Source organism: Nycticebus coucang, chromosome 17, assembly GCF_027406575.1.
Source record: "Nycticebus coucang isolate mNycCou1 chromosome 17, mNycCou1.pri, whole genome shotgun sequence".
Taxonomy (NCBI): Eukaryota; Metazoa; Chordata; class Mammalia; order Primates; family Lorisidae; genus Nycticebus; species Nycticebus coucang.
The window spans coordinates 30,598,186-30,624,952 of NC_069796.1; the positions used below are offsets into that span (position 1 = coordinate 30,598,186).

At 49.8% G+C, this 26,767-nt stretch overlaps 1 protein-coding gene and 1 pseudogene across 1 annotated transcript; both read right to left on the minus strand.

The window, feature by feature from the left end:
• Positions 1 to 661: 661 nt before the first annotated feature.
• LOC128568936 (spermine synthase-like) lies at positions 662 to 2,310 on the minus strand (annotated as a pseudogene).
• Positions 2,311 to 18,674: 16,364 nt separating this feature from the next.
• Positions 18,675 to 25,825, minus strand: IRF1 (interferon regulatory factor 1). Its single transcript, XM_053566950.1, has 10 exons — positions 25,586 to 25,825; positions 24,549 to 24,640; positions 23,025 to 23,124; positions 22,111 to 22,287; positions 21,954 to 22,003; positions 21,715 to 21,847; positions 21,414 to 21,539; positions 20,869 to 20,918; positions 19,916 to 20,051; positions 18,675 to 19,616 (listed from the first exon to the last, which is right to left on the minus strand). Exons 2-10 carry the CDS (start codon positions 24,633 to 24,635, stop codon positions 19,489 to 19,491), a joined length of 987 nt encoding a protein of 328 aa, XP_053422925.1. The 5' UTR covers positions 24,636 to 24,640; positions 25,586 to 25,825; the 3' UTR covers positions 18,675 to 19,488.
• Positions 25,826 to 26,767: the final 942 nt, after the last annotated feature.

Here is a 26,767-nt window from a genome sequence, read left to right on the forward strand (position 1 = left end):
CAAAGTGAGACTCTGCCTCAAAAAAAACAAAAAGAAAAGAAATCATTAAGGGATTCACAATCAATTGCTTAACTCATTTCAATATCATGTACAGCATATGGAGGTAGGGAAGGCTGTTTGCAGCACACAGGATTAGGTATGTTCAAAGTTTAGCTTTCTTCCAAACAGTGTAAAATACTCACAATTTCAAGTATGAGCAATCTCTTTCAAAAATTCCACAGGACAACACAGGCACCCGAGCTGTTCTTCTAGAACAGTGTTTTTCGACCATTTTTAATCTCATGGCACACTTGAACCTATGGTTAGTTAAACTTCTAACTTCTAACCACACTCAAATTATGTTGATCAAAAAAAAAGAGTAGAGAAAGGAATATACTTACTGTGCTTTGAACTTCTTTTTTTTTTTTTTTTTGAGACTGTCTCACTATGTCACCCTGGGTAGAGTGCTATGGCATCACTGCTCACAGCAACCTCAAATCTTAGGCTCAAGTGATCCTCTTGCTTCAGCCTCCCAAGCAGCTGGGAGTACAGACTCCGGATACAATGCCTGGCTATTTTTTTGTTGCAGTTGTCATTGTCGTTTAGCTGGCCTGGGCCAGGTTTGAACCCACCAGCCTGGTGTATGTGGCCAGAGCCATACCACTGTGCTACAGGCACCAAGCCTTGAACTTCTTTTGAAACTAAAAATTAATGATCTTTAAAAATTTTCACTGCACACCTAAGATCCTCTCACAGTGACAAGGCTTCCATCAGACTCACACAGTTCCCCTGTGTAAAGTATTTCCTGTTCTGTTTCAATACTTTCATGGAGAGGTCAAGAATCAGTCTGAGGGGTGGCCCCTGTGGCTCAAGGAGTAGGGTGCCGGTCCCATATGCCGGAGGTGGTGGGTTCAAACCTAGCCCTGGCCAAAAAAAAAAAAAAAAAAAAAGAATCAGTCTGAGAAACTCCCACATGGAATCATCTGGAGACATGGAGCTTGGAACAGCTGTCAAATCATTAATCATGTAATCAAATGCTCTCCCTTCTTTGGCGTACTTCAGGCTTCTGTTAGAGCCTGATAGGAGTCTCCTTTAAGATTGTCTAAGACATCAGCACATGTTTTTTGCATATATTTCTTACATCATCATAACCATTTGGTCAATCTCTACTATGGCGACCCTCTTTGGTTTCAGTTTGACTACTGCACATAAAATTCCCCCAGAATCAATACATCTTTGCCAGTGTAATCTTCTTTGTCACTGCCCATGATGGCCCGATATATGAAAATAAGAATATTTACAAATTGCTTCAAGTGTAGAATTTTAATGTTCTGATAAGGTGAATCTTCATCATACACCACTTCATCTATATCATATTCAACTAGGCGCCCATCAGCAATGGGCCTTGGTGGGCCAGTATCTGCCGAAGGCACCTCTTCAAATTATGGGTGGTCATCACTTCACTCACTGATTTCTGTCCTGACTCGATTCTTTTATTCTTTCTTTGACTTTGTTCAAAAGACTGTTGATTTCTTTTTTTTGTGTGTGTGTGTGGTTTTTTTTTTTTTTTGGCCGGGGCTGGGTTTGAACCCGCCACCTCTGGCATATGGGACCAGTGCCCTACTCCTTGAGCCACAGGCATCGCCCCAAGACTGTTGATTTCTTCTTTGCTCTGTGCATCACTGTCGAAACACTGAAGGTCCAGCAACACCAGTCCACCTGGGTAAATTCTCTAATTGGCAAAGCTGATGTTTTTGTTTGTCTCGGTTGCTAAATAACCATGATTCTGCACTGAATCCACTATCCTCTGCTCCTGGAAGATGGACAGGAGGCCGTTTAGAATGGTCTCAACTGTCAGCTTTGGTGCCAAGCATGAAGTGGAGCGTGTTGTGCCAGGCTACTACCATAGTGAGGGGAGGCCTGTGTGGTGCCTAGAGGAGATGGGGGACCATGCGGCATGTTGGGCTGCAGCCTCTTTTCAGTCTTTTCTCTTTCAAAACAGTGTGCGTGTGTGTGTGTGTGTGTGAGTGTGTGCACATGTGGATGTGTGCACGTGTGTGCCTTTGTGCACATGTATGTGTGTACATGTGTGTACGTGTGCATGTATGTATACTTCCTGAGAGGCCACACTGGGCTTACAGGAAGAGCCTCCTCACATCTCTGTCTCATCTGTTCCCATTAGTGCCACTTTTGTCCTTGGAGCCATCCAGAGTAAGCCTATCTCTGTTCTGTTCGTCAGTCCTTTGAACAATTTTTCATGGCCGATTTCACTCTCCTGTACCTCCAGGGTTGCACTTCTCTGAAAATGCTCATTCATTTTGTGTGTCTAAAAATGTGGTACCGGCTCGGCACCATAGCACAGTGGTTATGGCACCAGCCACATACACCAAGAGTGGTAGGTTCAAACCCGGCCTGGGCCAGCTAAACAACAATGACAACTGCAACAAAAAATATCCGGGCACTGTGGCAGGTGCCTGTAATCCCAGCTACTTGGGAGGCTGAGGCAAGAGAATCGCTTAAGCCCAAGAGTTTGAGGTTGCTATGAGCTGTGACGCCATAGCACTCTACCAAGGGCAACATAGTGAGACTCTGTCTCAAAAAATAATAATGATAAATAAATAAATAAAAACGTGGTCCCAATAATTTTCCCATAGGGGTGGGCAAGAAAAGAGAGTGCCTCTCACACCTGCCCCGACACTGTGCATCTTCGTCGTGGCCATGTGAGCATAGCAGCTCTCTAGACTCCCTCAGTCTGTTTGTCTGGTCTATACTAGACTCGAGGTCTCCCTGCCTGTCCCCACTTTGGTCTTCTGGTTTCCTAACCCCGGTGCTAGGCCTCACATTGTCCCTATTGATTCTATGTCTTAGATCCTGCTTCTTTGGGCAGTCAGGAGGCTGTGACCTTATACCCCAGGAGGAGATCTTCCCTGTCCATTTGGAGGAAAGGAGTGAGGACTGTGTGGCCTCTGACTCCTGCTGGGTCCCGGGGAGGAGCAGTGGCTTCCTCCCAGGAGAAGAGGCACTGTCTGCCCTGTAAGCAACAAGTCAGCAGGAATGAGCCACACCACCAGAAGTAGGGGCTCCCGCCACCACAGGGGCTCTGTGAGCCCAAGGGGCTGTGCCTTGCTGTAGGGCAGGCTCCAGAGCTACGCTACAGCTGTCACCACCTGTGGAGGTGCCCCCAAACCCCCATATTTGGACCCAGCTTCATCCTTCTTCTCCAGCTTTGCCACTGGTCCAGGGGCCAGGTCTCCAGTTCGTTGGAGGGAGAGGGGAAGCAAGAGGCTGCAGCCCCTCAGGTAGCCAAGTTCATGTTCATGCCCACTGATTAGAGATGGACAGTATTCTCATTTGCCTTCAACTCCAGCTATGGACACATAGCCCCTCTCTTGGCTCTGAGGCCTCCACAGAAGGGTATGTAAGGTTGTAGCCAGGACCTTTATAGCCCAGTCCAGAGAAGATTATCCTTTTATTGCAACTTTGATTAATGATTGATCAAAAACTGATCCTAGAAACACTGAAGAACAAACTTGCCCTAGAGATTAGGAAAGGTCTACATCTGCCAGGCTTGGAGGCCTGCCCACCTGCTCCCTCTAAGATCAAACCAGGACAAAGGTACACTGGCAGGCCCAGCCCTCCACAGACTCACATGTGCACTCACACACCGGGCGGGGGTGGGGGGGGAGAGAAAGATTTCAATGTCCTTAAAATCCTTTTGGAATTAGGCTAAAATTTGCAAATAAATGGAGCAACAGACAGAACAAAAGGGCCTAAAGCCTTTTAATAGAATTTTTTGTTCTTGTTTTGTTTCTATTAATGCCTATTACAAATTATCAGCTTAAAGAGAAATTTGAAGTGTGGAGAAGAGAAAAGTTTATATAAAGACCACTGCCTGGGCTTCCTATAGACCTCAAGTCCCAAAGGACATCTGAAATGTATCCCAACACTAGGCAGGGGAAGGGCAGGGAATGCTGAACAAAGAGTCAGCCTTCCTGTTGTGGGAAGTGCGTTGGAGAGGGAGTAGGCCGTGCCTCAGGTGTGTTCTGACAGTTTTGATAATGTCTAAGGCCACGACTGCCACAGTAGGGCACATAGACCCCATCAGAATCACCAAAGGGCCCAAACCTACTGCCTGGGAGACTGAAGAAAGAGCCAGAAATCTGCATTTGAACACCCTCCCCCACCCCTGGCACCCAGGAAGCAGGGTGCTGGCTGGAACACTTTTCCTGTTCCTCAACTCCTGTGTGGTGGCGTGGGACATAGGGAATGGAAAGTTGGCTGAGCTGCTTCTGAATTGAAACTGGAAAATGAAACTGGAAATCACAGCCTCTGACCCCAAGTGCTGGAGTTTCTTTCCACAGGGAGATTCCCCTGGGGAGAAAGGAGTGAGGGGGACCACATTCGGTGAAGACATGAGGTATCTTAGTCTGCAGCCCAGCAGGGAGCGGCCCCAGTGCTGCATGGGCACCCCATAAGGCTGGCCAGCTGCTGTCAGCCCTGGGAGGGCTTTCTCTCTAGGAAAGGTGAATTATATTTACCTTGAAAAATGCTTTTCAGTGATACTTTGAGGGGGTGGGATTGGCTTCTCATTAGTCTGGGCCACTCCATAGCAGCTGCCTTCACCCCTGCCAGGGTGCATGCTCAGGACACCTCTCTCCTCTTGTTCCCCTCTCCCTGCCACAAAGAGTTTGTGCTCACCCAGGCACAAACACTGTAAGCAGCTGCCAGCAAAGGCCCTGCTCTGGGCCAACTTTGGCAATACCAGCAGAGCAGCATTCATGAAAGCAGCAGACTTCCTGAAGGGACTGGAATGCAGAAGAGGGGGGCAGCTGGGGAGAGCCAAGAACCAGCCCGTTGCTAGCTCCACCCTGCTGCTGCCTCCCCTGAAATGCCTCTTCCTTGGGAACAGCTGCCAGAGCCCCCCAGTCCTACACACTCCTTCTTGGGTTGAGACTCCAGGAGTTGCACCCTCTCATAGCACCTGTAGTTTTCAGAGATCTGTGTGATTATTTGCCTGATGTCTGCCTCCATCATGAAACTCCGTGAGGCCCGGAACCTGGTCTCTGTTGTTCACTGTGTGTCTCTAGTGCCTGGCACATGGCATGTACATGTTCACGCGTGAGGACAGGCCTGAAAAGCCTAAGAGAAGGAAAGTGCTCCAGCAAACGGTCTGCTCTGGGCTGCACAGTGTCCAGAGCCCACCCCAGCTCCTCCAAGCACCTTTCTTTGAGGACGCTGTGGGCTCGTGCCCCAACTCTGTGGCCTTCAGCACCTAGCCCCCAGACCCAAGGTGCTTTGACTGTCCCTAGAGAGCTCAGACAGTTTCTGAAGCTGCAGGCTCAGCAGAGGGAGCTGCCAGGGGTAGGGGTGTCTCCCATGGTATACTCTCCATGGCCCTGGCCTTGTGCCCCTTGCCTGCATAGGTGGGCTTCACGTAATGTTTTTCAGATTGTCAGCAGCACTGGGTTCATGGAAATAAAGAAAAGCCACTTTCGGCCTATGGGTCAGGGGGAAACAAGCTGGGATTGGGGCTATAACCGTGATTTTTAATTCATTTAATTATTTATTTATTTTGAAACAGATTCTCAACCTGTTGCCCTGGGTAGAATGCCAGGGCATCATAGCTCACAGCAACCTCAAACTCTAGGGCTTAAGCAATTCTCTTGCCTCAGCCTCCCAAGTGTCTGGGACTACAGGCGCCCACCACAACGCCCAGCTATTTTTGTTGTTGTCGTTGTTGCAGTTGTCATTGTTGTTTTTTAGCTGGCCCGGGCTGGATACGAACCCACCAGCCTTGGTGTATGCTACGGGCACCACCTATAATGGTGATTTTTAAAGCAGAGAGTGGGCAAATGAAGGACACTGGTGGATAGTCCTCAGGGAGATAGGAGCCAAGGAAGCAACTCTGACATCAAGCCCCACATCACCCCTTTGGACTTCTCATCTGGATATGAGACCTGTTCTTGTGGTCACACCATTAGAGGCAATGTAATAGTCAGTAATAGGGTGGACTTTGGAACTGAGCTCTCTGGGGTAAAATCCCAGCTCTGTGATTCACAGACTGGGTGACATTGAGCCAATTACTGAATCTCTCTTTGCCTTGTTTTCTCTTCTATAAAATGGGAACAATGACAGTGAATTCTGTGTCCGTGACACAGGCTACAGGCTCATTCATCAGAAGCTATTATTACCTTCCCCAGAATTGTGAGGGCCCAACAAGAAGGCAAATGTGAGCGCAGCTCCCAGACTCAAATGTTGTATAAAAAGTGAGGAATGGTGAGTGTTATTTTGGAAATATTGAAGACACAGCTTCTCTCCCACATTTTCTGGGGTGGGGCAACAGTCTTACTCACTTGATGTTAAGCTAGAAGAAGCACCACAGGGAGGTGAAAAATGAAACCACCAACCGTTTGAGCTCTAGACTGCACCAAAGCAGTGTGGCCGGTGCAGATGGCAAGAGCCGGGCAAGCCCACTTCCTCTCTGCGTGGCACGTATCTCCCTCACACTAGCCAGCTTCCCAAGGCTGCAGGAAGTGGGGCTAGGCGCAGGCTCTCTGGGTGTGTGGGGAGGCCTGGCCAGAGGACAGCAGCTGCCAGGGGGAGGATGGAAGCCTTTGAGGTCCTGGCTGGGTCCAGGGGCCACTTGTGCATTAGCCCCTGCCCTCTCCCTGTGCAGGCTGCCCAGGCCCCAGACAGCAAGTTGGATAGAAGGAGAGCTGAATCTTTTCTCAAAGGAAATGCAGTTGTGGTTTTGAGATGTTCATATTTCACATCTGTGGTTGGCGTTTCCCAGGGTTCTCAGAGGTGAATATGAGGTCAGCCCCATGTCGCCAAATAAGGTTCACAGTGACCTTAGCAACAGGCTTTGCTGCCCATTGGCTGCCACTGTTGCCGCCTGCCACTGCGGCCTCCCAGAGGCCAGCACTGAAGCTTCCACATGTGCAGAGGTCCCGCTGCCTCCATCAGAAATTATTGCCCTGAAAAGCAGCCACAGATAGGTAGAAAGCTCTGGACAAAGGTAGGCAGGGTGGGGGGTGGGGGCAGGACTGCCTGGGTGCCTGAGTTTCAGAGTCCAGCTGGGCATTGCCTCATGGACTGAGTCTTCATACTGCACCAGACCAGCCCCTGCAGCTTAATGCCTGGGCCCAGCTTGCAGGATGAGCCCCCAGCCCCTATTCCCCAGCTGTCAACCTGGGGCTGTACAATGATTACCATTTCCTGATTCTGCTTGTTTTAGTTCTCCTTGTTCTTCTTTTGTGCTAGGCACTCAGCTAAACTCCTACACAGTCTATCATTCACTCCCTCAACAACATGTGAGCTAGCTAGACCCATTTTACAGGTGCAGAAACTGACACTAAGGGAAGTCAGGGAACAGGCCCAAGGTCGCACCAGTCATAAGTGGGGAAGCCACGATTTAAACCCAGTTGAAACAGGCCCAGATTTCATGCTATTAACCACTGCGCTGACACTCAATGTCTCTACAGCTTGGGGTCTTCATTTTGTGACATGACATGGGATAATATACCACAGAGTGTTAGGGCAAGGATTGCATGGAGTGACTTTTATGCAAAGTGATGGCTTGTCCAGTAGCATACCTCGGCACTGGGGGGCTTGGCACTCCCAAGGCACACTCCACAAGCGGTTTGCACATTCCTCTCCCATGGAGTGTGCTGCTGAAACATTGAGGTTTGTGGACCGGACTTCTCCTTGCGCTTCATATTTGGTTTCTACTTCCTCTTTCTCATCCTCCTCCTACCCCCACCCAGCTGTAAGGTAGGGAGGCCAGAGAGGAGCCTCCTACCAAGGGGCCCCAGCCTATCGACAGCAGAGGAACAGGCTGGCTGGGCTGGAGGTTCTGAAGACAGAACGTGGGGGGGACACACTGTAAGGGTACACAGACCTCATTTCCTCTACCTAGACAACTGGTGTTGCAGCACTGCTTCTCGGAGAAACATTTTCAGGATTAAAAAAATCTATGAAGATGAGAATGCATATACCCTACAACTCAGGAGTCCCACTCCTCAGAGTCTTCTTTAACCACACTTATACCCATGAACACTGGAATATCCTCATAGCACCAGAAAGAGTCCATGTGTCCATCAACAGTAGAGATTACAAATAAATTGTGAGCATTTCTGCAGTGAATATGAATGAAATACAGCAACTTGTAAATAACTGTAATATTGTAATATTGGATAATAGTACTGAATGGCTCATCAACATAGTAAGCAAAATATAAAAGAATACATGCAGTATAATACCTTTTATAAAAAGTTTAACAGGGCGGCACCTGTGGCTCAGTCGGTAAGGCGCCGGCCCCATATACCGAGGGTGGCGGGTTCAAACCCGGCCCCGGCCAAACTGCATCCAAAAAATAGCCGGGCATTGTGGCGGGTGCCTGTAGTCCCAGCTACTTGGGAGGCTGAGGCAAGAGAATCGCTTAAGCCCAGGAGTTGGAGGTTGCTGTGAGCTGTGTTAGGCCACGGCACTCTACAGAGGGCCATAAAGTGAGACTCTGTCTCTACAAAAAAAAAAAAAAAAGTTTAACAACTGCCAAAATTAGGCTATATTGTTAAAAACACATGCAAGGGAAGTAAAACTATGAAAAGCACAGAAATCATCACAAATGTCCATGTAGTCATGACCACAGAGGAAGGTAGGGTTGTGATCAGTAGGGGAACATGGGGGTCTTTGGAGGTGCTAACATTGTTGTATCTTTTAACCTGGGTGATAGTTATATAGAGATTTGCTTTATGGTTATTTGTTAAACTGAACATAGGTTTTGTGTATTTTTCAGCATAGTTATTATTTCACAATAAAAATAAAAAGTGTATGTTTATGAATCTGTTATAGCCTTGAACGGTGCAGTGAACAGACGGGGCCACTGAACAAGCTCTACCCCCACACCTTGCCTCTTTTGGAATGCCACACTGCTTGCTGAACCATACCTGTTACTGCAGATTGAGAAGCCTTGGAGAGAACAGAAGATAAAGACTGTTGTGGAATTTAGGATTGTGGGACATCCTTTGACATGACACTACAGCCAGGGAGGATCATGGTTAATGGGTGTGCGAACAGGAGCTGGAAGAAACCATGGGCAAAGCCCATCTGGGCTTCTGGGGGCTTGGATGGATAGAGGGATACATGCAAATGACCCTCCCTGGACCCCCACTTGCTCTGTATAGCACTGATATGGCTGCATCTCCTATCCCAGGGTCCTCTCTTCAGGGATACCTGTATTTGTTGATTATCTGCCATTTGCCTACCTGGTCCCTGCAGAATACAAGGAAGAAAATAGCCTTCAGCAGTGGCTAAGACAGGAGCCTACTGGATACACAGTAAGGAGTCCTAGGACACAGGATGATGTGACTCCCTCCCCTAGGGGACTGGTATTCCCTAAGCATAATGACATGTTTTATTTCCCTAGCCTGGAATAGGCCCTGGATGACAGTTAATAAACCTTTGTTAAGTGAGCAAGTGTATAGAGTATGGCCCCTGGTGGAGAGGCAGCCCACAGGGCTCCCTGCTTCTCTGTAGAGGGCAGCCCTGCCAGCTGCAGTCCTGTCGGCTTCCTTGGGGGTGCCGGGGGCTGTTACCTGTCAGCTGTTAAAGATGTCCCTCCTTTCCCTTCTGCAAGCTAAACATGACCAGTTTTCATAGCTCTTCATCTAGCACTCAGCATTCTGGTTATTCAGTCTGGAGAGACACAGAAGTATCCAGATGTTATCTAAGCAGGCAGAACGATGGATGCAGATGGAAGTTTGGGTTTGTGTGCTTTGGCAGTGTATTCCAGTTGTAATGGTGACAAGTACTGGCCTGGCCTCGATGCTGTAGGAAGGAACAGACTTACTGCCAACCATCTTTCTTTCTTTGGTGTTCTTACAGCCTTTACATAGACACTGTTTTGGTATAAAACCCCATGTTGTACCCCTTGTAAAGATTATTGCATTTCTCCTGAACTATATTGCAAACTCTCTGAGGCAACTGGCTTGTGGTAGGCACTCTATAAATGTTAGCTAGTATTATTTGCTTTATTGTTTTGTTATTTGAATGCACATTCCCTGGTGACGTTTCTTTTTTTTTTGGCCGGAGCCAGGTTTGAACCCGCCACTTCCGATATATGGGGCCAGCACCCTACTCCTTGAACCACAGGCACTGCTGCACTGGTGACATTTCATGAACATGACTGTGTGCCAGAATATAGCAGTGACCAGAATAGACCTATCCCTGCCTCCCAGAGCCCCCCAGACACTCTGAGATGACTTGCCGATTGAATGATAAACTTAGATTAAACCCATTGTGAAAAAAAATTAAAATAAAATAAACCCATTGTGATTGCATCTCTACCACCCTGACATCATTTTGTGCCCTCTTTGTATTCAACTCAGAACACACCCTTCCTGCCCTCAGGTGCTGGAATGTGAGAGTCTGAGGGAAATACCATTTTGTGACTAAAAAACACTGAAGTGGAGTTTTACAAATTAACCAGATGTGGTGATATGCACCTCTACTCCCAGCTACTCAGGAGGCTGAGGCAGAGCAGGAATCACTTGAGCCCAGAAGTTTGAGGTTGCAGTGAGTTATGATGATGCCACAGCAACAGAGTGAAACCCTGCCTCAAAAAAATCAACTGTAGGCTTGGCGCCATAGCTCAGTGGCTAGGGCACAGGCCCCATACACCGGAGCTGGTGGGTTCAAACCCAGACAGGGCCTGCCAAACAACAATGACAACTACAACAACAACAAAATAGTCACCTGTTGAGGTGGGCACCTGTAGTCCCAGCTATTTGGGAGGCTGAAGAGAATTGCTTAAGCAATTTGAGTTTGAGTTTGCCATGAGCTGTGATGACATGGCTCTCCACCGAGGGTGACAAAGTAAGACTCTGTCTCGAAAATATATATATTATTTATATATTCATTGGGTTAGAAATATATTGTACATAGTTTCACGTTCTACCTTTTCTCTATAAAATGTGTTTTATATAGCCGGGCGTTGTGGCAGGCGCCTGTAGTCCCAGCTACTTGGGAGGCTGAGGCAAGAGAATCCCTTAAGCCCAGGAGTTGGAGGTTGCTGTGAGCTGTGTGAGGCCACGGCACTCTACCGAGGGCCATAAAGTGAGACCCTGTCTCTACAAAAAAAAAAAAAAAAATGTGTTTTATGAGGTGGGACTGTTTTTAATGCAGAAGAAACTTAGAAAACATTTTCCTTTAAAAAAAAAAAAGTGCAAAGCCCCTGTCTGCAGTGGTTGGGAGGACATCCTGTGGGGCTATAGGGTGGCTCTGTTGTGCATCCGGTGTGAGCTTTAAGGCAGTGTCTGTGGCCAGGTCCTGTTGTCTCCTGGCCAGGCTATAACCTCCTGCCTGTGAGTGAGACAAGAGTTTTGATAAGTCTGCACTCACCCTTCCTTCCCCAACACTATAATCATCCACCTCATCAAAAGGCATGTAGGGTTATGATCTTTATTGTTTATCAATAACAAGAGCATCTCAATCTGTGCAGAACAATGTTTTCTCATATCTTATCTCACCTGAGACTCACATGTCCTCTGAGGCAAAAAAGACAAATGCTGTCATACCCATTTTACAGATGAAGAACCTGAGGCTGCAAGAGGTCTGGTGGCTTATATGAAGCCACATAGCTAGTAATTGGCAGAGTAGGGACTTTACACAGATCTGGCTGGCATCCAATTCAGTGATTCCTTTTAAACATTTTTTTCCCTCTAGTTCTAGTTCTTCCTGAGCCAAACTGGATCTCCTTAGTGAGGCCAGGAACTGAAAGCGTTTTGAGTATTATGGGTGTGTGGTGGGGGTATAGAACTCCACCCTGGGAATCTTTTTTTTTTTTTTTTTGAGACAGAGCCTCAAGCTGTCACCCTGGGTAGAGTGCTATGGCATCACAGCTCATAGCAACCTCCAACTCCTGGGCTCAAGCGATTGTCCTGCCTCCGCCTCCCAAGTAACTGGGATTACAGGCGCCTGCGACAACACCTGACTATTTTTTTGGTTGCAGCCGTTATTGTTTGGCAGGCCTGGGCTGGATTCGAACCCGCCAGCTCAGGTGTATGTGGCTGGCGCTTTAGCCGCTTGAGCCTTTTTTTTGTTTGTTTGTTTTTGAGAGAGAAAGTCTCATTTTGTTGCCCTCGATAGAGTGCCTTAGTGTCATAGCTCACAGCAACCTCAAACTCAATTCTTGGGCTTAAGTGATACTTCTTACCTCAGCCTCCCAAGTAGCAGGGACTACAGGCACCCATCACAAGGCAGACTATTATTATTATTGGTTTTTTTTAGAGATGAAATCTGGCTCTTGCTCAGGCTGCTCTCTGACTCCTGAGTTCAGGCAATCCACCTGCCTCAGACTCCCAGAGTGCTAGGATTACAAGCATGAGCCACCAAGCGTGGCCACCCTGGAAATCTTTTTTTTTTTTTTTATTGTTGGGGATTCATTGAGGGTACAATAAGCCAGGTTACACTGGTTGCAATTGTTAGGTAAAGTCCCTCTTGCAGGGCGGTGCCTGTGGCTCAAGGAGTAGGGCGCCGGTCCCATATGCCGGAGGTGGCGGGTTCAAACCCAGCCCCGGCCAAAAAAAATCACACACACACACACACACACAAAAATAAATAAATAAAGTCCCTCTTGCAATCATGTCTTGCCCCCATAAAGTGTGACACACACCAAGGCCTCACCCACCTCCCTCTGTCCCTCTTTCTGCTTTTCCTCCCCCCCCCACCCTGGAAATCTTAACCCAAACCCTCTGGGGCTCTGACTGGTTGTCTTGGGTAGCCTGACCTCAGGGCAGCTCCTCAACTCACTGGATTTTTGAGGAGTGGGTTTCAAAGAGGCAGCTGTTTCCTGTACTGATATCTAGTAAAGGTGTCCGTGATGTCACCCTTCTTGAACTAGCCAGACCATGGAGGCCCATTACCTGCCCTGGGCTCCAGAGCCTAAACTTCTCCCAGAGGGAATAGGATCTCTTTCACAGAGGGGTTGTGGGGCCCTATGAGGCTGACTCAGGGATTGTTGGCAGTCGTGTTCTTCAGATGGTTTCCCAGTGTGTTTAGTTTCCTATTACTGCCATAAAAAATTATCATAAACTTAGGGACTTAAAACAACCTTAAAATTACTATGGTATAGTCCTACAGGTCAGATGTCCAAAGGAAGTCTTACTGGGCTAAACTCAAAGGAGTCAACAGGACTGCATCCCTTTGCAGGGCTCTCTAGTCAGGCCTCTGTCTGTTGGCTGCTTGGTGAGGCCTGGGGACACTGCAGGGCAGGAAGGGCTAGACAAAGCCTTTGCCATCAAGTAGGCTGGCCAACTGGTCCTGGTTTGCCTGGCATTTTCCTAGATTTAGCACTGAAAGTTCTAAATCCTAGGAGACTCTTCAGTCTTGAGCAAATTGGGACAGTTTGTCACCTTACCTCCATGGCCTTTCGTACCTGCTAATCTACTCTCAATCAACTCTGTAGCCTGCACAGCCAGCCCTTTGGACTTCTGGATACCAGAGAGACCTGGGTACTGAGGAAAGGCTCCAAGCCAGTACTAGGAAAGTATAGATGCCAGTTTGCAGCATCCTCGGCAGAAGCATCACCTGTGAACTCAGAGCCTATGTATACACAGGACAGAGCTCATAGATATATGCCCTGGGAATGTGCACCTGAGTCTCTGGAATTTGACAGCTTGGTTAGTTCTGGGTGGTGTACTGTCGGTGGCTTTAATACATGTTTTTATTTGCTTATCTGTATTTTTTACTCTTTGTATAATTAAACCAAGTTCCTTTTCTTGTGTACATTTTTAATGAAAAAAAGTCATTAATACCTCAGCCTTCCATCTTCAGTCCTACAGAGGGGCAGGTTGTACTGCGTGTCATGCACACACTGGCCCCTGCTTTGAAGCCTTTGACCTTGGCTTGGCTTCAAAGGCTTGGCTGGTTGGTCCTCAATGCCATGCCTGCCCCTCAGCCTGTTCCCCTGCACTCCTGAGCCCAGACTGGCTTGTCCCCCAGGGAAGGGTTCAGGAGCCAGGTGGGCTCCCAGTAGGTGAGCAGGTGCTGACTACAGGGTTTTGACCAGCAGGAGATGCTTTGAAGTGCCAGTCCCACCTGAGCAGTGTGTGAATATGGAAGAGATGAGCTGTTTGCCCCTAGGGAGTTTCCAGTCTGGTTAGAAAGATTGGGTACCCTGCAGACCGCATGGGGAGTGGCAGACAGGAAGGGACAGGCACTGGATGGCGAGGCTTTGCCTGGGAGGGCTGTCAAAGTAAGATAAGGGAGGATCTCAGGGTTACTTTGCACATCTTAGTATAGCAGAGGACCAAAATGGGACCAAAGCTGAGACAAGCCTCTGTCCAAACTCAGGGGTAGATGGACTCCTAGGCCAGAACTCAGCCTGGACTGAGTGCCCACCTGGTGAGAGCAAAGACTAGCCAGCTGCCAGAGTGCTGAGTTTTCTTAAGGATCAAGAAGCCAGGAATTAAACCCACCAAAGCCACAGGGTTGGGCCCCAGCCTTGTGACTGGAAGGTAGGATGTACCCCCTGAGTGATCCTGGTTCTTACATTGAGTCACCCAGAATTCTGACCTCTGAGGAACCCCAAAACTCAACAAAGGCTCTGCTTTAGAACAGGAGAACAGGTTGCCTCCCTCAAACAGAAATGCAGCTGAAAAGTCCTCTTTGATCCTGGTTGGGGCTGAGATAAGGTTGAGCAGGCCAGAGTCCCTTAGAGCCAGAGTGGGTTTGCAAATAAGCTTTTGTGGCTGAGCTGCTTCCTTCACTGAAGCCAAGTTGCGAACCTGTCTATATCCCAGTCCCTGGGGCCTCACCCCTTGAAACTGCAGGTGGCCTCAAGGCATAGGTGGGGCATCCCTTCCCTTGAGGACTAAACCAAACTCCACACCGCTGGGGACCTGGGGCCCCTAGCAGCAGAGCCATGTTGCCTGGGGTGTCAGGAGTGTGTGTGTGCTGGGGAAGAGGCTTTTGCTGCCTCCCCCTTAAATCCCCAAGTGTTTCCTTGGCACAGGGTGCTAGTGCCCTACCCCTTGCCAATTTTCCCAAACTCCCTTGCCATGCCACAATTTTGTCCTGGGTTCTGGACACAGACAGATGTGGGTTGGAATCCAGGCTCCATACTGATGAGCTAAGTCAATATGGGCAAGCCCCATTCACCTGGTGAGCACTGGTTTCCTGATCTGTGAACAAGAGGCCGTGGTGGGGTGCCAGTGCAATAATGCATATAAGGTTCCTGGCACAGCGCCCAGCACAAAGTGAGCACACAAGGCCTGTATTGTCATTATCCAGCCGGACTTCAAGGTCTTTTCCAGTTCTGCTCATTTCTGAGTGGAAACGTTAGTGCTGAGTTCCAACGAATTTCACACATCCTCAATGTGGAGGGTTAGCATGTCCAGGTCAAGAAATAGCCTTGCGGGTGGCGCCTGTGGCTCAGTGAGTAGCGCGCCGGTCCCATATGCCAGAGGTGGTGGGTTCAAACCCAGCCCCGGCCAAAAAAAATAAACCACAAAAAAAAAAAAAATATATATATATATGTTAAAAAAAAAAAAAAAAGAAATAGCCTTGCACCTGACAGACATGAAAGCTTGCTATGTGACCATCGTGTTGGCCCTGGGTGCTCCAACAGAACCTCCTGAGGAAACCCATACCCCAATACAAGAGCAGAATCTGTGCACAGTGTGAAAAAAGACCAAATGGTTCCAGAGGATGACAGCCTAGAAATGACCCAGCTCTGCCAACCAGGAGGCATCAGACCCAGAGAAAAGGACATCACCTCTAACCAGAGTCTGGGCTTTCCCCCCGATTTCAGTCCTGTCCCTGGCAGGCCCCACTGGAGTCTTCAAAAGAAATCCCAGAAAGCTCTTATCTTTGTAGTCATGGTAGTCATGACACCCTGCTTGCATACTGAGAGATGCTGAAAACTGATATACCAAGAAGGGATGGTTTGCATGTTAGCTTCTAGCATTCTTCCTGCTGCCAAGGGAGCTGAAAGAATAAACCAGCCCAATTAAAGTGACACCTTTGGTGTAACATAAGGAGGCCCTGTGACTAACCAGCTCTTGAACATCTGTACACTTGGCCCAAGATGGGAGGTCTAGGTGGTGTGACTGAGCCTCACTTAGCCAGTTCAACCCATTGGAAAGTGATCCTTGATGATCCCATCACAACTCCAACAACAGAGATTTTTCCATGACCTCCCAGCTAAAGCCAAATTGCAAACCTGTTTATATCCCAGTTCCTGGGGCCTTACCCCTTGAAACTGCAGGTGGCCTCAGGGCATAGGTGGGGCATCCCTTCCCTTGAGAACTAAACCAAACTCCACCTCGCTGGGGCCCTGGGGTGGAGTTTGGTTCCAGTTCCCTCAACCAAGAGCTTACTCCATTAGTGCTCTTTGGAATGAACCACAGATGCTTTGGTGGGTCATTAGAATGGTCTTAAATTATTGGGTTTAAATTTGGTTCATATTGTTCAGATATTGCTCCATTTCAGGCATTGTTTGGCTAAGGAATTAGTTGTGTCAGCTGCCATAGGTGAGTAGGGCGGCGCCTGTGGCTCAAAGGAGTAGGGCGCCGGTCCCCTATACCGGAGGTGGTGGGTTCATACCCAGCCCCAGCCAAAAAAAAAATAGCACATAGGTGAGTAGTCAGACCTTATTTTGTTTCTTTGCCTAGAAAGGGCTGAGGTCCATGGTAGGATGCGGTAGAACAGCCCTCCATCCTGGAAGGTCTGGCTCTATCCCACAATATTCCTCCAGGCGTGGTCCCTACCACCCAGGTCCCTTGTGATTGGGGATAGGGGTACTGCAGTTCTGAGGTCTCTCCCTGGACATTCCAAAAAGTTGTTCCAAATAATTTAGGACTCCTGTGACCAGAAGTGGTGGAAGTCAGGACTTTGTCTTGGTTCTGGAGATTGAGAGCTGATGGACATAATTTCTCTCATGTTTTGGTGACTTACAAGTGATGAACTTCGCTTATTAGAACTTGAGAGATTTCCACAGCTGCCTGGGACTTCACTGCCTACTCTCCATCAGGGATTAGGACAGGAGAATGGAGAAGTTAGAGCAAGCCTAATGCTTATTCTGGGTTGTGTCCCTTCCCTCCCATCATTCCTCAGCCCACTCTACCTTGTTTCATGCCACTGCCTGCCATCATTAACTGGACAAGCCACCCACTAGAAAAAATCCCAGATGGGAGCTCACAAGAGGCTAGCCACCTCACCCTGAATCTTCTTAGTAGGGGCTGAACCCTGGAGGAGCTGGAAAGACCAACTTGTCCATCCCTCCACCCACAGGCTGCTCTTGAAAACTACAAGTGGACCTTCTGATGGCCAAGGCATCAGATGGGAGCCTGTCCAGGCATCCACATACAGAGTACGAACCCAGCAGGAGTTCACCTGCCACTCACCTCACAGCTCCCCGATTAGGTAACAATACTTCCTAAGCTTGGAACAAAAGGAATGTTTCAGACTGACCTCCACCCATTTTCCAGTTTTCCATCATTTTTTCACTCAGGGTTCCCTCCTCAAAGGCCCACAGTCCTTCCAGATGGCTGAGTCCAGTGAATGGGGTCACAGTTCATGTGATTTCTGGGACCGAGAATATGGAAGCTTTCCACAGAGTTCTTGACTGCCATGACCCCATCACCTAGACAAGGGTGATTGCTAGCCAGCTTCTCTTGGCCAGCCTACCTACTGCTGATACTATTTATGCCCCACGGCCAAAGACTAGAGAGGAAGATGGGAAAAGTCCATGTCCAGACTTTTCCACCCTGGTATTTCAAACTATGGCTTTCAGAAACACTGTTGTGTTCAAACATACCCCCTCATAAATTATGTATACATCAGCCAGAATTCTGAAAAGAAACCTGTATCGTATAGGTCAACCAAAGCTTTCCTAACACATGTGTGCATGGACCTATTTCACAGTACACTGCGGGACTGGTATTCAGCAATAATAGTTATTGTTGGCTGCCAAAACATAAGACACTCAAACTGGCAGGTGAATAGCCTCAAGTCCCCATCCCCAATGTGCTCCAGTCAATCCAAGCCCCTCTCTCTCAGATCTGCTCCCAATCCAGTATCTACCTGCACTGTCCAATATAATCACTAGCCACATGTGGCTACATCAATTTCAATTAAATAAAATTAAAAATTCAGTTTCTCCATTGCACTGGCCACTTTCCAAGTACCCAACTGGCACATGTGGCTAGTGCCAGTGCCTGCTATATTGAACAGGGCAGAGAAAATACTTCCATTACTGTAGAAATTGGATGGTAAGTAATGCCCAGCACAGCAGCTATCAAGGCCTTTTTGGGCTGGTGTCTGTTCCAATTGTCTGTGACTGCGTCACACACATTAACTTTTTGGAGTAGCACCTGCATGTTCCCTGGCACATTCCTCAGAAGAGCTGAAAACCTAACACTCCCAGACCCTAGCAGCTCAGAATCAACTCAGCCATAGTTATGAAGTCAAGGGCAGTGACCATGTCTCCATGAGCACATCCCTGTGACGTAACTGTGCCCTCCACAAACCATCTTTTCCATGAACATAAATGAAAGGATTTTATAACAGATATGTCCTTGCTCACCCCAAAGTCAAGCTTAGGCAGGCAATCATGCCAATAATGATTCCATCAGAACATTTCCATAAAAAGTAAAACATCTACAGTTTCTAAATAAAAGGCCACACCACTTATAAACAATCAACATTTTATAAAAAGACAAATGTACATATTTACACACGACTTAGATGGCATTTCCAATTTTTGAAGTCACACCAAGGCACTCACATTTCCCTCCCTGGGCCTGCTGAGGGCTGCTGGGGCTTAAGGGGGTGGTGGGCGCCGACCAAGGCACTATATAAATAAATGCAAGGGCCAAGAGCTTGGGGGAAACATTAGTGTACACCTCTAATCAGAAATGTGGCTAAGTCCACAAGAAAAAGTGCCATGTTTTTTCCCACGCCTCTCAGCCAGAAAAGGAAACAGGGCAGAGCTCCTCTGAGGCTGAGGAAGCAGTACCCCACAGGACCCCATTTCTTGTTCACATTTCACTGGCTTTGGAACAGTCCCCAGGGCTCAGGTGGGAAGGGAGGTTGTTCTTTGGGAACAGGATTCACTTAGTGCAATTGTCGCTTAGTGCAGAGCCAGCCCTGGGATTGGTGCTATGCTTTTCAGAGGTCACGGGTCTATTCCTCTCTGAGCCAGCCAGTGACAGTGAGACCCACTCCAGACAGCTAGGCTCACAGGGAAAAGCCAGAGGGTGACTCCTATCTGAGTCCCCCACCTGACACACCAGTCTCAGAACCCCATCTTCCCAGGAAGTAGGGCTGGCTTTACTCCAGGAAATGAGCCCAGACCCTGGTCTGCCCAGAGGCCTTGAGAGGCCACTGACCCAAAAGAGAGGCCTCATCTCCACTTGGCAGTGAGGTCACACTTGGCTATGTCCAGCTCCTCTGAATCAAGATGCCAGGCCTTGCTCCCCTAGGGAAATAAGGGGGGCCCAGGCCCAGCTATGGTGCACAAGGAATGGCCTGGATGGAGGAGGGCAGCCTGACTGGGGTCAGCAGGCTGTCCAGCCAGCTGGTGTCCATGTTCTTCAGATCTGTGAAGACGCGTTGTAGGTTCAGCCCAGTATCCCCTAGAAGATGTGAAGAAGGTTGTATGTATATGAGGATGGGGGAATTGGAGGCACGAGGTGTACTCCCTCCACCCCATACTGCCCCTAAAGGCCACAGTCTCTGCTCTCCACACCACAGCAGCAAGCATCCATTCATCCTCAGGAGAACTTTAGGGCATGGGAGCAGTAGCTAATTCACAAGCTGTCTGTGCCATGAGTTTAAGAGGCATGCTTTACCTCACAGCTCCCTGGCCATGCCCCCAACCCTTCCCCACCTCTACATGGTTCTTCCTTCTCTAAGAAGCCATAGGGCTTCTTACCCCCAGGACTGTCAACTTCTGGCTCCTCTTTGCAGCTGAAGTCTCCATACACGGAAGTGGGCTGGGCCCCAGGTTCATTGAGCAGATAGCCTTTCCCATCCACGTTGGTCGGCTGCCACTCCGACTGCTCCAAGAGCTGGGGACAGATGAGCAAAAAGCTGTCGAGTCTCTTCTAGGGCAGACCCATCTGTGGCCCTGTACTCAAAAGAGCCAGCTCTTCTAGCCAGGGTCCCCCTTGGCCATTTACACAGTCTCAGGACCAGGGCCCAAAAGGCAGGAGGCAGAAATGCACATTGCCACTGGTCCTCAATACTGTACCGTCTGGCACAGTATTTCTAAGACTTCCCTCTCAATCAGGACATACCAACTGAGAGTGTGGCTTAAAGCAAAGGTTAGCATAACAAGTCAAGAAAAGATGACTAGAAAGCAAGATAAGGAACTAAGCCCATTTCTCAATTTTCTGGGCAACAGAGTGGAGCCAGGGTACAAATACAGCAAAAATGTTTTTATATTCACTTTTAAAACATGAAAAACCTAGAGGCTAATTTGCTCACTTTCATTTTTATTTATAAGCCATCATATTGCAGATCCCAAAGGCTGATTATTGAAACCTGATGTGCATTTCCCAAACTAGCAGGGCTGGGGCATGTTGGGACGGAGGACATGGGCCAGCGACCTGGCAATGATGGTGGCTGACTCACAGAGCTGTCTGAGGCCCCCAGGCTCGCTTGAGGATGGCCTATCTGAGACCATGCCTCCCACCTGCCCTCACTACCCATGGTGCCTTTCCCAACAGCCAAGCCATGTGATAAAGTGGCACGTGTGGGACAAAACAAGCAGCCAGGTGACAACAGCAGTTGCCTACCCCCTGATTTGGAAGCTCACACTGGTTCTCTCTTTCCTCACTAAGAAACGCTGCCTCAAGAGAATGCCCAGGTGGGGAGAGTCTTTACCTTCATGATGTCATCAGGTAACTTCCCTTCCTCATCCTCATCTGTGGCAGCTGTGAATGGGGACAAGCAGAGAAGTTGGTGAAGTTGGCTGGCAGTCAGCTACATTTACCCTGCAGTTCCAGCCCACTAGCTCCCTGCGCCTTCACACATACACACTGGCCTCCCTGCCTGCTATAGAGATTCCTTAACAGGACACTGGCCTGGTGACTCAGCCTCTTAAACTCTGAAGCCACGCCTCTTCCCACCCCCTCACTTCCTTCCTCACCCTCAGACATTGGGCTGCAGAGAAGCCAGGAGAACCAACAACCTGAGACCCAAATGCAGGCCTTGGACCCCCTCCCTTGTTCTCACCAGCCCACTACAGCCCTGCAGCCCAGCCTGAATAGCCCTCCCTCCTAGTGTCCTGTGTTTGTCTCATCCCCAAGGGGCTGGGGACGGGCAATACCCAGCTCGATTAGCGGGATGCCAGGAGGAACATCTTCCCTCCTTCAGGAACTCCCTCCCAGGACCAAACAGTCAGGCAGGCCAGACCCAGTAGCACCAACCTTCAGAGGCAGAGGGCATGGGTGACACCTGGAAGCTGTACAGGTGGTCACTGGTGCTATCTGGCAGAACTTCCAGTGGGATTCGCCAGTCGGGGAGAGTGCTGCTGACGGCACACGGGGAAAGTGCTGGGGGAGGGCAGAAAGTACAGGTCAAAGCTGTGTGCTTCCTTAGTTTGCAAGACACCCAGCACCCTCCCCCTGCAGCCTGCTCTAAAGGCCACAGTCCACCAGCACCATGCTTCCTAGATCCAAGAGAAAGAGCCAACCTGTGGGGTTCCCTGCCAGACCTAAGCCACCTCACCTGGAGTCAGGGCCCGATCCACCTCCAAGTCCTGTCCCAGATAGCCCTGAGCTGTGTAGCTGCTGTGGTCATCAGGCAGGGTGGAGCTGCTGAGGCCATCGGAGAAGGTATCAGGGCTGGAATCGCCATATGACTGTGGAAGGAGAAAGACTTAGGTCCAGGCCTGTTGCAGCACCTCTACCACTGCTCACCCTGACCCACAGGTGACAAAAGGCTAAGCTGCTTAGGACCACACTCACCATCCTCTTGGCCTTGCTCTTAGCATCTCGGCTGGACTTGGACTTTCTCTCTGTGGGTCAGACAGACTATCAGCCTTGGTACAGGCATACCAGCCTCCGCTGACTTTCTGTCACCCTCCCTCTGCAGGCTTTCCAAGGACCCAGAGCCCTTGGGTACCTTTTCTCTGGTTCTTGGTGAGTGGTGGGAGCATCCGATACACTCGCACGGCAGAGCTACCCTTGTTCCTGCTCTGGTCCTTCACCTCCTCAATATCTGGCAGGGAGTTCATGGCACAGCGAAAGTTGGCCTTCCACGTCTTGGGATCTGGCTCCTTTTCCCCTGCTTTGTATCGGCCTAGAGGGCAGGAGAGCAAAGAGGACAGATTGTCAGGTCAGAGGCAGGGAATCCTCAGCAGCCCCTAGCCTCAGAGGAGGAAGACAAGAGTAGCGCTGAGCCCTCATGTTACCAGAGATCCACATTGATCAGACCAGCAGGTATTCCTGGGTGATACTCTGCAGGCCCCAGGAGCTGGGCTTCTCAAATGCCCAGGCTTGGCTCTAATACATCCAGCAGGCCCCAGTGAAGCACTAGAAGACCCATATCTCCAAAACTATGCTTTCTGTTCCTATACCATGGCTATAATCTCTGCTAGAAATATCAGTGGTCAGTAAAAAATAATTAGTAATCCGTGGACTATGAGATGGCCCAAAGGCCCCACCCTTCAAAGATTAAAGGAGGCCACCGACCAGATGGGCCTTAGGACAAAGACCGTGGTCAACACCAAGAAAAAAGAAGGTGTGGGTCTCTTTCACTGCCCTGGCTGACAGCTGCTTTTGCCAGGGAGAACTTTAATCTAGACATGAACTCTCTGAAGCCACAGTTTCTAAGATTTTAGCTTTACAAATCCCTTTGAGAATTTGCTGAAATGATGGACCCTCTCCTTCAGAAACACAGGTCTGCCCCCACCCCCTTCCCAATAATTCTGCACTGTCTCCAGGAGCTTAGGGACCCCAGTGAAGAGGCTGTGTTAACATTAGTGCCTCCCCCTGTCTCTTTCCCAGCCTTCCTGGGCCAGAGTCCCAGGCATATACCTGTATGAATGGCCCAGCTCCGGAACAGACAGGCATCCTTGTTGATGTCCCAGCCATGCTTGGCAGCATGCTTCCAAGGGATCTGGAAGATCATCTCCTCCTGAACGACATACACAAGGCTATGTCAGCTTAGAGACCACAGGCTTTGGGGCCCAGTCTGCCCAGCCCCTTGGGTCTGGGAAAATTCCCCTTTTCATCTTGACATCTGATTTGAATCAACCCAACCTAAGACTGGCTTAAACATGCCATCTGGATCTCTCAGGAGGGGCTCCAAGTTCTGATGAGCTGTGGCACCATCAGCTCACAAAAAACCTCCTTAGACCTGTTACAGATGTGCTGAGACCCATACTGAGCACCCTCAGCCACAGCTCGAGTTTTGAAGCTCTGGGATGCTTCTTTCTGGCTTGCAAGCACCAATATGGAAGAAAGAACTTTTTCCATTAGAAGGGAATCCCCTGGGACCACTGGCTCCTACAAAGGGGGTCCTGTTCACACCACTGAGGGAGCCCTGGGCCATACTTGGATGCCGACCACCTGCGTGACCCTGGCACTATTACTATAGTTCTTTGCCCCTCACAGTTTTCTCTTCTCTGAAATGAGAAAACATACCTAAAAAAATGTTTTTTGAGGATAAAAATCAAAGCATGTGTGGTGACACAGTGATAAATATAAAGGCTAAGATCTTCCTGTTATTACTGGTAGTTAACGGTGTGGATTTCTGAGACTATTCAAGTTCGAATCCAGGCTTTATTGCTTTTTGTGTGATCTGATTATCTACCTCTCACTGCCTAAGTTTCCCTATCTGAAAATGATATTAATAGGATGTATCTTATAAGACTATTTTGAGGATTAAATGACACAATACTTAAAAGTAACACACTTAGGGGCGGTGCCTGTGGCTCAAGGGGTAGGGTGCCGGCCCCATATACCGGGGCGGTGGGTTCAAGCCTGGCCCTGGCCCTTGCTAAAACTGCAAAAAAAAAAAAAAGAAAGTAACACACTTAGCATGGTGCCAGGTACACAGTGAGTATTCAGTGTGTAATAAGCATTAGCTGTTTTTATGAATACTGTTATTGGTCTATGTTACTCTAAGTGCACTGGCTGCAGACTTCCTGGGCCAGAGTAACAGGTGCAAGATTAAGTCTTTCATCCTCTGCAAGGCCAGCCACCTTCCTGCCTAGCAGTGCCAACTCCGTTGTTTCCTATGTATCTGTCCCTGCAGGATGCTGTGAATGTTTGTAGGGATCTCCCTCAGGGGAGACCAGAATTCAAGCTCTGCAGATTCTAGAAGAGACTTGCTGCTGGAAACAAAGTGTCTTCAGGTGGGTCCCCTGTCTATACCTCAAGTCAGACAAGAATGGCCCAGGGCTGGGCCTTGTATACTCTCTGCTTCTAAGACTCACTGAGAAAGACATCTGCCTACCCTCTTATCAATTCCCTTTTGGGGCTGCATCTGAAGCTTTGGTCCTCCAGAAGTACATGGGTTAAAACAGTGATGGAAAAACTCATAAGAGTTACACTCACTTTATTAATCCAGGTCAGCCCTGGGATTTGGTTGGAATTAATCTGCATCTCTAGCCAGGGTCTCATGCGCATCCGAGTGATGGGCATGTTGGCTGTGAAGAGAAGACAGAAGACTCCAGTTTGGAATCTGTTGAACAGTCCTTGGGTGCTGCCCTGCCCCACCCGAGGCCACTTAATTACCCTCCCGTGCCCTGAGCCAGGTACTTGGTACTATAGTCATGGGGGAGGGAGGTCTGCAGTTGAATAAAACTGCTCTCCAAATCTTTTTGGAATTTGGGCAAAAACACTTCTGCCCCTTCCCTCATCCCCTCCTAAGCCAGTCTTTGGAGGAGACAGGCATGCAAGTGATGGCTACAGGATTTATGTGCAGGAAAAGAGAAAATATATACAGGTAATTTAATACCAGAACTTTTCTCTCAAAATTCAAATCATCTGGGAAGGAAAGAGCTTCTTCTGCTTGATGTCAAGAAGAAATTTCTGACTTCAGTTGCCGCCAGTAGCTGTGCACCTTCCCCAATGGACACCCCACACACACCAGAATCCACTCTATGCCTCCCTGACAGCCATAGTGCCCGCCCCCGGCCTAGTTTCCCCTCCCCTGGAGAAAGAGCCCAAGGGACACCTGTGGCACCTCCTTCTGCAACAACCCCCACAGTCACGACCCCCTGCAGCCACCCGACGCAGTAAGCCAGCCCTTGCCACCAACACAGGGAACCCAGAACCTGAGGCCTGGGCGCTGAGCTGGGACCGCCGAAAGCAGGAGGCAATGGGCGCCCACGCGTGGGCGGACACTCGAGTCCCCTGCACGGCGTGCGGATGCGTGCGACAAACGTACCAGGCCACCTACGGGCCCCCGGCAGTTTCGCGCACACAGATCTCACCCAGCCGCAGCTCGCAGCTCCCGAGCCCGCGCGGGGGCCCAGGCAACGCCGCGCGCGCGTGACTCTCCCGGCTAGGGTTTTCGGCCCCCACTTCCTGGGGCCCAGCGTGCCTTTGTTCTACGCCGACGGTTCCCCCAGTTGGGAAGGCGGGCTCACCTTTGCTGCAAGAGAGATCTGGCAGCGGCGCCCAAGGGTCCCGGAGAGGCGGGGGTTGCTGTGCCGGCGCGCAAAGCGCGATTCCGGGTGGAAGTGGGGAAAACGCAGAGGATGCCCGGGTCTCGGGGCTGCTGAGCACGGCTGGCGTTGACTTGGCACCGCTTGGGCTGGCCTGTGCTTTGCCCAGCTCGGGCGAACGTCCTACCTCGACGAAGGAGTGGCGCGCTCTGCCGGGGCAGCGGCGCCGGGGAGAAATCTAAACACTTAGCGGGATTCCCCCAGCCCAGGCCTGGCCCCGCCCCTAAGAGCCGCGCGGGCACCCATTGGCTAGCGCTGCCTCATCATTTCGGGGAAATCAGGCTGTTGTAGAGCTAGCCCTGAAGGGGAAGTACAGGACGGCTGCTCCTCCCCACCCCCTCCGGCCCGGCGCCGCCGCCCCGGGGCGACCACGGGCCTGACCCGCGCGCTCCCACTCCACCCCCACTCCAGCTTGCGAGGAAGAAAGGCTGTCCTGGAAAGGGCCAACGCGCCTGGCGCTGTCATTCCTCTTATTCCTCAGCCTGCTAGCTCTTGTGACCATCTCTTCCCTCTTCTTTTTTTTTTTTTTTTTGTTTTTGCAGTTTTTGGCTGGGACCGGGATTGAATCTACCACCTCCGGTATATAGGGCCGGCGCCCTACTCCTTGAGCTACAGGCGCCGCCTTCCTCCCTCTTCTTGAGGGGGTGGGGGCACAGTAGGGAAGCGGAGAGGGTGAAGTAGGCCCATCTTTCTCCCAAACGCTGGTGAGCAGGTTACCCGGGCATCTGCCGCCCTCTTCAGGGGACACTGGGACCGAAACCCCGAAAACCAGCCGGGCTCCTCAAGCCGGCTACTGGGATGGCAAGACGGGGAGGTTTCAGCCCTCACCCTGGGCTTTTGAGGGGTAGACGCCCTCCCTCCAGATCACCCACCTGCCCTGGGGAAGTTAAGAACACAGAAAGCCTGTCCTGCCTAGCGCATTGCATGGGGCTGCTGTATGAGGGGAAATCCCAACCTGGCTGCTGCTGGTACAGCCAGCAAGGGACTCAGGCACCTCAGTTTCCTCAACTACCAAGTAACTATACCCCTATGTTGCTGGTTGGCAGTGATGGTGTTTGTAAAGCACCATCCCCCACTCAGTATCCTGCATGGTTTCAAGGTCCC

Excerpts from the sequence above, each read along its gene's own strand:
- IRF1 (XM_053566950.1), bottom strand. The coding sequence starts at position 24,635 with ATGCCCATCACTCGGATGCGCATGAGACCCTGGCTAGAGATGCAGATT. Across the intron at positions 21,540-21,714 it reads GGATCGGGCCCTGACTCCAG|CACTTTCCCCGTGTGCCGTC; the intron begins GTGAGGTGGCTT and ends GCCCTCCCCCAG. Across the intron at positions 20,919-21,413 it reads CATGCCCTCTGCCTCTGAAG|CTGCCACAGATGAGGATGAG; the intron begins GTTGGTGCTACT and ends CCCCATTCACAG.